Genomic DNA, 10,000 nt, shown 5'->3' on the forward strand with positions numbered 1-10,000 from the left:
GTCAAGGAAGCAGAACCAGCTGCTGCTGCACCAGAGCCTGTCAAGGAAGCAGAACCAGCCGCTGCAGCATCAGAACCCGTCAAGGAAGCAGAACCAGCTGCTGCTGCACCAGAACCAGCTGCATCAGCACCAGAAGCAGTCAAAGCAGAGCCAGAAGCAGCTGCCCCAGAGCCAGTGAAGGAGGCTGAACCAGTCGCCGCAGCTGCAGAACCTGCCATAGAACCAGCGTCACCAGAACCAGTCCAAGAGGCCGTGACAGCGGCCTCTGAATCAGAAATTTCTCCAGAAGCTTTATTACAACAAGCAGATGCAGCTGCAGCAGCAGAAGCCGCTGCTGCTGATGCAGCTGCAGCAGCAGAAGCCGCTGCTGCTGATGCGGCTGCAGTAGCAGAAGCTGCTGCTGCTGATGCAGCTGCAGCAGCAGAAGTCGCTGCTGCTGATGCGGCTGCAGCTACAGAAGCTGCTGCTGCAGCTGCTGTTGCTGCAGTAGAAGCAGCTTCAACAACGCCTTTGAGTGAAGGTAGTTAGATTATTGCTATTATTGTTTTCTATCATTATTATTATTTTTTTTTTCATTATTATAATCATTATCATTATTATTATTATTATAGTCATTATCATTTTTTTTATCATTATTATTATTAATGCTAAGATTATTATTACTATTATTAAGATTATTACTATTGTTATTGTTACTATTATTATGACTATAGGCAGTGTTGTTATTATTGTTATTATTATTACTATCAGAATTATTATCATTATTATCAGTGTCATTGATATTACGAATATTGTTGTATGTCTCTGCTATCAGTAGGAAGTAATGAAACAGTACATAAGATATACAGTGTGTTCATATTCTACTCATGTTAACATTATAGCTGTGTCATGAGTTAAATTTTCACTTGAAAACTTCTTGCAGACACAGGCGAAGAGCCCTTAGGAAAAGTAACAGCTGTCATCGGTGCCGTGGTGGACGTCCAGTTCAAAGGAAGTCTTCCACCGATTCTTAATGCCCTGGAAGTGGAGGGTCGCTCGCCACGGCTCGTGCTAGAGGTGGCACAGCATCTCGGTATGTTTGCGATTTAGAGCATGAGATGTACAGGCCTACAATGAAGCAAATATATTTTCTTGAATTTGTCTTTGTATGTATGTATGTCTTTATATATATATATATATATATATGTGTGTGTGTGTGTGTGTGTGTGTGTGTGTGTGTGTGTGTGTGTGTGTGTGTGTGTGTGTGTGTGTGTGTGTGTGTGTGTGTGTGTGTGTGTGTGTGTGTGTGTGTGTGTGTGTGTGTGTGTGTGTGTGTGTGTGTGTGTGTGTGTGTGTGTGTGTGTGTGTGTGGGTGTGGGTGTAGTGTATGTATTTATGTATTTATGTATTTATGTATATATATCTATCTATATATCTATATCAGTATATATCTTTATATCTATATCTCTGTCTCTCTCTCTATATATATGTGTGTGTGTGTGTGTGTGTGCAAATATATGTATATATATATATATATATATATATATATATATATATATATATATATATATATATATATATATATATATGTATATATTTATATTTATATTTACACACACACACACCAACCTATTCATTCAGTTTTCTATACTGAGGACCTATAGTTCACCATTTAAGTATAAAATTTCATTCACTAAATTTGGTAAAAAGAAACTGACAGTATTCTTTTGTCCACAGGTGGTAACACAGTACGAACAATTGCCATGGATGGCACAGAAGGACTTATACGTGGACAAACTGTAACTGATTCAGGCAGTCCCATTTCAATTCCAGTTGGTCCTTCGACTCTAGGCAGAATCATGAATGTTATCGGTAAGAGTTTGCTAAAGTATCTCTTGTTAAGGTATATATGTTATGTGAATGTGTTATTGGAGATTTGGATTTTGTGTTGAAAGATATTTTTTCTTTGTCATTCAAGGAGCAGTCTGTGATGTATTTGGTTGACATTTTTCGAACACGATTCGTGTTGTTTGTCTTTCTCTTTCTCTCTCTTCACTCTCCTCTTCTCTCCCATTCCCTTTCCTTGTCTCTCTTTTGCTCCCCTGCCCTCTCTCTTTTCTTCTGTTTCTCTTCCTCCATCTCTCCTTTCCTCTCCTCTCCTCTCCTTCTCTCATTTAGCTACGCTCCTTCTCCCACCCTCCCTCCTTCTTACCATCCCTTTCCCCCTCTCTCTTTCTCTCTTCCTTTCTTCTTACTGTCCTCCTCCCCTTTTCTCCGTACTGCCCCTTGCACTCTCTCTCCTTCTCCCCTCCTCCTTATCACCCCTCTCCTCCTCTCTATTTCTTCATCCCTCTCCCCCACAATCCTTTTCCCCTCTCACCCTCTTTACCATCCCTCTTCCCCTTTCTCCTTACTGTCCCTTGCCCTCTCTCTCCTTCTCCCTCCCTCCTTACTGTCCCTCTCTCTCTCTCTCCTTCTCCCTCCCTCCTTACTGCCTCTATTATCCTCTCTCCTTCTCCCTCCCTCCTTAGCATTCCTCTCCCCCTCTCTCCTTCTTCCTCCCTCTTTACCTTGTCCCTCTCTTCATTAATGGCCTCACCCACTTGCAGGCGAGCCCATCGATGAGAGAGGGCCCATCGACTCCAAAGCCTTCGCTGCTATCCACGCAGATGCTCCAAGTTTTGAGGACATGAGTGTAGAACAGGAAATCCTTGTGACAGGCATCAAGGTGGTGGACATGTTAGCTCCTTATTCAAAGGGAGGGAAAATTGGTAAGTTTCTGTGGTTCTGGAGGTATTTGTTGATAAAGGATGATGTTGATGTTTCTTTATATGTGGTATATCGTCTGGATGCAGAATTTGGTGATTTACCATGTTTGGTTATTAGATCTCACTTTATTCAGCTGTTATTTACCTAATATTCTGTACCTAATCCTCAGAGCACAAGTACAATCATCACCAGATGCATATATACCTTTTTACCTCCAGGTTTATTCGGTGGTGCTGGTGTGGGCAAAACTGTACTCATTATGGAACTCATCAACAATGTGGCCAAAGCTCATGGTGGCTACTCCGTCTTTGCTGGTGTGGGAGAAAGGACCCGTGAGGGAAATGATCTCTACCATGAGATGATTGAGTCTGGAGTCATTTCACTCAAAGATGATACATCTAAGGTAGGATTTAATGGTCACATGTGGAAGATGAATATGGTGATCATTTGAGTAATATATTTTAGTTAATCATTCAGTATCATCACAATATACAGCTTATACATGGAAATGGTGTTTGACTAGATAGTATTGTCGCAGTGATATGGACATTTTGTATATAGTTTATCAATAGATATGAAATGGCTACTAGTATTAGGACGTGTGCAGCCCAAACTTATTTTGGTCAGAAATGTCAACATGAAAAAATTTAGGTCACTTTTCCACCAAAAGTAGTGAATACAATATTAAAAATGAAAATCCTTTCCCAAAGCCCAAGCATATTCCTCAAGTTATTTCTGGTCAACACTTTAATACCACACAGGACTAAAACTCTAATACCACACAGGTAGCCCTTGTGTATGGCCAGATGAATGAGCCACCCGGTGCCAGAGCTCGTGTGGCACTCACCGGTCTCACTGTGGCGGAGTATTTCAGAGATGAAGAGGGCCAAGATGTGCTCTTCTTTGTGGACAACATTTTCAGGTTAAGATTTTATCTGAATGTTTTATATTTTTATTTACCTTGACTATTGTTCATGAAATTAGAGGATACTGTTCTGTGACAATATTGTCTTGATCTTGTTATTGCCATCACTATATTATCAATACCCTGGAATTTGGAGTCACCTTTTCTTTTAAATCAGCTGACACACTGCTGATGTCTAGATATATGTAGCATTTTTAAAAATAGATATATAATTATTTTCACTACCATTTTTTAAAAGAGCCTTGGAGGAGTGAGCTACCTATTTTTCATTCCTAAATTTGGACTGAGTAAAGTATTTTACACAAGTAAAATAAAGGCTTACTAATTCTTGTCTTTTCTTGACCAGATTTACACAGGCAGGTTCCGAGGTATCTGCTCTTTTAGGACGCATCCCATCTGCGGTGGGATACCAGCCTACTCTTGCAACTGACATGGGTAGCATGCAGGAGAGAATTACCACAACCAAGAAGGGTTCCATTACATCAGTGCAGGTGTGGAAATTGTGGTGTATTTCAAGATTTTAAAAACTTTGTTAGTGATATTATTATTATTATTATTATCAGTTGTTTTTATCTTTATTTTCTTCCTGATCCTCAACTTCCTTCTTTTGATCATTATCATCATCATTCTCAATTGTAGGATTGCTATATTTATTAGTATGGTGATGGTATTGCAGTTATTATCATAATTATCCTTTTTATTATAAAGTTCATTATTAGTATTAGTATCAGTATCACTATTGTCCTTTTTTTAGCTTTGTTACTGTTGCTGTTTTGTTATTAGTAGCACCATTATTCCCCCCCTTTTTTTCTTCATATGACTGCAAAATGACAATATTAAACCTCCCCCTCCTCCTCCTTCCTCCTTAGGCCATCTATGTGCCAGCTGATGACCTGACTGACCCCGCCCCGGCCACCACTTTTGCCCATCTCGACGCCACCACTGTGCTATCCCGAGGCATCGCAGAACTGGGCATCTACCCTGCTGTCGACCCCCTGGACTCCACGTCGAGGATTATGGACCCAAATATCATTGGCGAGGAGCATTACGCGACGGCGAGAGGTGTTCAGAAAATCTTGCAGGTTTGTGGTCTTTGTGAGCTTGGGTTTGGTTTCGGTGTGGTTGTAAGGATGATGGGTTTTTCGTTGTTCAAGTTTGATGGATTTGTGTAATATTATAAAAATGAGAACATACCACACTCACACTTGCACACGGACTCACACTTGCATGTGCACACACTCTCACTCACACACATTTACACTCACACTCACAGTCACACACACACGCACATGCACATGCACAAAGTCACACACACACGCTAACTCACGCTCATGCTCACGCACACAAACACACGCACACAAACGCACGCACACACACACACACACACACACACACACACACACACACACACACACACACACACACACACACACACACACACACACACACATACACATACACATACACATACACACACACACACACACACACACACACACACACACACACACACACACACACACACACACACACACACACACACACACACACACACACACACACACACACACACACATACACATACACACACACACACACACACACACACACACACACACACACACACACACACACATACTTTTAGTAATAGTAATTTTAATAACACAAACCAATCTCCTTCCTCTTAAGGATTACAAGTCCTTGCAAGACATCATCGCCATCTTGGGCATGGACGAGCTCTCAGAAGATGACAAACTGACCGTGTCCAGAGCTCGCAAAATCCAGAAATTCATGTCACAGCCTTTCCAAGTCGCTGAGGTGTTCACTGGCTACGAGGGGAAGTTCGTCAGTCTTGAGAACACAATAAAGGTCAGTGCCTTGTTCTTTCGTGTCTCTTTTCTGTTTTATGAATAAGTAATAGGTCCGTTTTGTTGATGTTGTGACCAAAAAATGTATATATTTATTTTCTCACTACATTGTTCCCTGTATGCTGTATTTGTACACATGAAATGCAGGGTAACGTTTCCCTTTTATTGCTCATAAATGGAGAAGAAAAATATAGTATTTAGTCTATCCTGTTTTTTATTATTATTATTTTTTTCCTTGACTGATAAATTTCCCTTATTCACACCTAATATGGACAAAACACATTTCAGAGTTTCAAAGATATCTTAGCAGGAATGTATGACAATCTCCCAGAGGCCGCTTTCTACATGGTGGGCGATGTTTCAGAAGTGGAGGCAAAGGCAGCGCAACTTGCCCAATAGGGGGTTTTTCCTTGTACAAAATAAGTGTAGATTGAGAAATATTATTTGCAAATGATTTATGATGAACAGGTCAAGTAGGTTGTGTATAAAAAAAATGACTGAAGGGATATTGTATAAAAAGATATAAACATAGGGAAGATAAAGTGTCTAACATTGTGATAAATTCAGTACAGAATATGATGGTTTTTAATAAAATGATTTTTTGAACATTGTTTTTTATTGATAAATTCTCCCACCCCTTTTTAGATAGCAATACTGATTGTATGTTTCAAAGCATTGAGTTACATATACAGTACTATCACACAACAGTTCCAGTATAATACAAAGAATGCCTATTTATGAATATCATCAGAATTTTGCACAGTAACAGAAACCTTATGTATTATCCACCGCTGGTTTTAATATTTCATATCAATCTGGGTACTTAATCAAGTAGGGGGGTCTGTTGTAGTTTGACCTCTTTTCTCTCACGATATCTCCGATCTTCTTGTCTGAAGACGTAGCTATCTTAAGGTGTGGCCCACCAGGGCCTCCAGGTGTTCAGTCAATTCCGAGTGAGGGATGATTATTCTCTGAGTTTTGCTCTGTGTCTTCACCTCTCGGTCTGCTCATGATCTCGGCCTTGCGTCGGAAGTGGGTGAGCATGGAGCGAGGATAATGGAGGTGTTGGAAGGTGTTGCAGACGTGTTGCATTTCCTCCTCCAACAACTCAGGGCTGCATATTCTGAGGGCTCGGAGGAAGAAACCAATAACCACGCCTTCTTTAGTCTTCCTGGGCAGAAAAATAATGAATGAAATCATCGTTATTGGTGGGTTTTCTGTACACAGAAATATCGGGCCATCTGGTCTTCTGTGGATCAAGGTGTCCAGGAAAGGGAGCTGCTCATTCCTTTCTTCTTCTATGGTGAACTGTATGGAGGGGTGTACTGCATTCAGTCTGTGGGGGAGATCCGGCAGGTTCGTCTTGGTTGGTACTACAGCGGGGATATCGCCCACGTAGCGGAGCCAGACCACGTTTCTTCCCACGATGATTCGGTAGTGGTCAGCCTCGAGGGTCTCCATGAACAGCTGGGCAAGGACTGCTGAAAGTGGTGAACCCATCGCAAGTCCCTGGATCTGTTCATACTCGCGTCCTCTGAATTCGAACGGGCCAAACTCCACGCAGAGATGGATGAGTCTTATGTAATCGTTTATTTGCAGTGGTAGTTCGCCCTCGTCCATTCTTGCCAATGCTCGTCCTCCATCTTTGATGGCCCCGTTCGTAAAAAGGGACTTGACATCGAAGCTGACGAGCTTTTTGCACTTCATGCCGGTACCTTGCAGTTTGGCCATCATGTCGGAGGTGTTCGATAAATGGTAACCGCTGATGGAGTTTAAGGCGGCAGATAAAGGCGCTGCGAGTTTCTTTGCTAGACGGTGTGGAGCACTCCCGGTCCCGTTGGTAATGGGTCTCACGGGGTGTCCTTCCTTGTGGGTCTTGATGCTTCCGCGGATCGTCGGTATGCGTGGCGTCTCCTCGAGCAGGTGAAGCATGGACTTTCCCTTCTGATTTATTGGATCCACGGATCCGTCCGTGTAGTATGTTATACTACCCGGTGGAGTTATTTGATCAATGACCTTTTGTGCTTGCGCCTTTAGGCTAGGCATGGAATATTTATCTTTTCTCATTGTGAGATTTAGAATTGAGAATTCGATCATTTCGTTTGCCCACGGCGGGGGTTCTTTGTAATCAGGGTGAAAGCATATCAAAACTCTGCCTGTATGTGTGAGCCAGGAATTGTTCGCAAACAACTGGTAATCTTGTTGTAGGCGTCTGAGAGCTCTTTGTTTTATGTAGGAGTTTCTGGGTGCCTGCAGGACCTTGGAAAGGAACTGTGCTGCCATTAGATCAATTCTAGTGTCCATGGACGGTAAATCAGCTTCCATGAGGAGGTTGATGACCTTTGTCCACTTAGGTGCACCTTGAATTATCCTGGCTGCTTCGTTTTGTATTGTTTCCAGTTTTTTCTTGTAATGTTGTACTGGAAGCAATGAGGGCGACAGATGCAGTCAATAATAGGACGGACAGCATGTACATAGAAGGATCTTAGTACTTTGTGTCCTGTTCCTATGTGTCTCCCTGTCATGACTTTCATGACTGACAGTCTTTCCTTGGATCGGTCAAGCAGGGATTGGATCTCCTTTTTGAAAGTGAGTGTGTCCTATCCATACACCAAGGTATAGATAGCCCTTCACCCATTCCAGATCCATACCCTGTATAGTGAGTTTTTTGTTTCTGACATTAGTTAGAGCCATTGCTTTGGATTTTGCTGCTGATATTTTAGACCCGTCCTACAACACTCTTCAGACACCAGGTTCAGACAACGCTGAGCTCTAGTTAGGCAGTGATTGCCAGAGCCTATGATTGCCAAGTCATCTGCATAAGAGATGATCTTGCATCCCTCTGGCAGGTGAATGTCGAGTATGTTGGACATGAGGGTATTAAACAGGGCTGGACTAAGAACCCCTCCCTGAGGAGTTCCATTTTCAAGTGGCATGTGCTGTGAGAGGTGGCCTTGAAATCTGACATTTGCTGACCTATTTTTAAAATAGTCAGCTATCCAGGCCAAGAGTCTACCTTTGGCTCCTTTGTGAACTAGCAAGCGGACTTGCTAGTTCAAAAGCCTTCTCCAGGTCAAGGAAGACAACCACGACGGGCGAGGTGCAGATTGTGCTTAAGAGTGTGGAAATGCTATAAGCAGTGCTCTTACCCCTTGTGAACCCGTGCAGGTGTTCATGAGGGGGACCCGTTTTCCATCGGAGCCTGTTGAGTACCATCTTCTCAGCTGTTTTACCCAGGCAGCTGAGAAGAGAGATGGGACGGTACTTGCCAGGCTCCTTTGGTTTTGGGATGGGAACTATTGAGGCTTGTTTCCAGCTCTGGGGCACCGTGGCTGTTTGCCAGGATTTGTTGATAACCTGCAAGAATGCAAGTTCTCCTGCAAGGCCTAGATGCGAAATGATGGGGTGAGAGATCCCATCAGATCCCGGTGCTGACCCAGAACTGGATTTGTATGATTGTCTTAGTTCCCTAAGAGAGAACAAGGCATCCGTTTCATACATGTCGAGGTACATGGAGTATTTATACAAACGATATGGCCTAGGACCACTTCGGGAGGTGACCGTCAGTGTCTACGTGAACAACGTAGGCGCTTCTCGTGTCATGGCGTCGGAGAGCGCTGCGGTGTTGGCTGATTCGTTGTTCGTGCAGTCCTCGTACTGTCTCACCTATGTAGACTATCACAACCACCACAGGGTATGCTGTACACCTGGCTGAGGGGTCTGTTGTGGTTTGACCTCTTTTCTCTTATGATATCTCCGATCCATTAGGGTCACTGACAATGCCTCAACGCTTCAGACTGAAACGGTTGCGATCATGGAAGCATTGACACACGCGTCCCTAAGGGCAGGATACGTTGTCATTCATACAGATTCAAGAGCAACTATTGACAGCTTACAGCATAGCATGCCCCCAGATAACATCTACCTCTTGACAACAGTGCTAAACATAGCCCAAAGAATCCTTAGTCAAGGTAGAAGAATCATCATAAACTGGGTCCCAAGCCACATAGGCATACAAGGGAACGAGCTTGCTGATAAACTAGCCGAAAAGGGCAGGGGTATGCCCCCATCCTCCATGATCGTTAAACCCAGCCGAAGGGGACTGAGCCAAGGTACCAAAGCTGCAGCGTGTGCGGTCCTCCGGGGAGCACATAGAGAAAACATCACAAAATCGCTCGCTGCCAAGTGGTACTCAGATGCTTCAGGCTATGAGCCACTGGCCCTTCCTCCAAATACAAAAAGAGGTACCGAAGTCATACTATTCAGACCAAGACTAGGTTACCAATGCGCTTGGCAAATTATTGACAATGAGACTGCGAGGTTATGCAAACACTGCGGCGAGCCTAACGCCACCCTGTTACATTACTTACAGAATTGTGTACACACACAATTTCTGAGGCAGGGACCACCCACCACAGCCGCCGGGCTGGTAAAAAGGGTCTGCAACATGCTTACCCCG

At 43.2% G+C, this 10,000-nt stretch overlaps 2 protein-coding genes across 3 annotated transcripts in view; one reads left to right on the forward strand and one right to left on the reverse strand.

The window, feature by feature from the left end:
* LOC113816732 (uncharacterized) overlaps nt 1-6,147 on the forward strand; it is a 14,123-nt gene extending 7,976 nt beyond the window's left edge. For both annotated transcript variants that reach the window (XM_070115558.1, XM_070115559.1), the window contains 10 exons: nt 1-520; nt 923-1,072; nt 1,717-1,851; nt 2,589-2,750; nt 2,967-3,151; nt 3,534-3,670; nt 4,020-4,164; nt 4,543-4,755; nt 5,363-5,542; nt 5,830-6,147. The exon at nt 1-520 is cut by the window's left edge. In XM_070115558.1, coding sequence (XP_069971659.1) covers nt 1-520; nt 923-1,072; nt 1,717-1,851; nt 2,589-2,750; nt 2,967-3,151; nt 3,534-3,670; nt 4,020-4,164; nt 4,543-4,755; nt 5,363-5,542; nt 5,830-5,940 — 1,938 coding nt within the window. In that variant the 3' untranslated portion in view covers nt 5,941-6,147. The remainder of the gene's footprint in view (nt 521-922; nt 1,073-1,716; nt 1,852-2,588; nt 2,751-2,966; nt 3,152-3,533; nt 3,671-4,019; nt 4,165-4,542; nt 4,756-5,362; nt 5,543-5,829) is intronic.
* Nucleotides 6,148-6,443: 296 nt separating this feature from the next.
* Nucleotides 6,444-7,845, reverse strand: LOC138859644 (uncharacterized). Its single transcript, XM_070115445.1, has 3 exons — nt 7,698-7,845; nt 6,765-7,598; nt 6,444-6,544 (listed from the first exon to the last, which is right to left on the reverse strand). Exons 1-3 carry the CDS (start codon nt 7,843-7,845, stop codon nt 6,444-6,446), a joined length of 1,083 nt encoding a protein of 360 aa, XP_069971546.1.
* Between the last annotated feature and the right edge of the window lie 2,155 nt (nt 7,846-10,000).

Source organism: Penaeus vannamei, chromosome 37 (genome assembly GCF_042767895.1).
Source record: "Penaeus vannamei isolate JL-2024 chromosome 37, ASM4276789v1, whole genome shotgun sequence".
NCBI classification, from domain to species: Eukaryota; Metazoa; Arthropoda; class Malacostraca; order Decapoda; family Penaeidae; genus Penaeus; species Penaeus vannamei.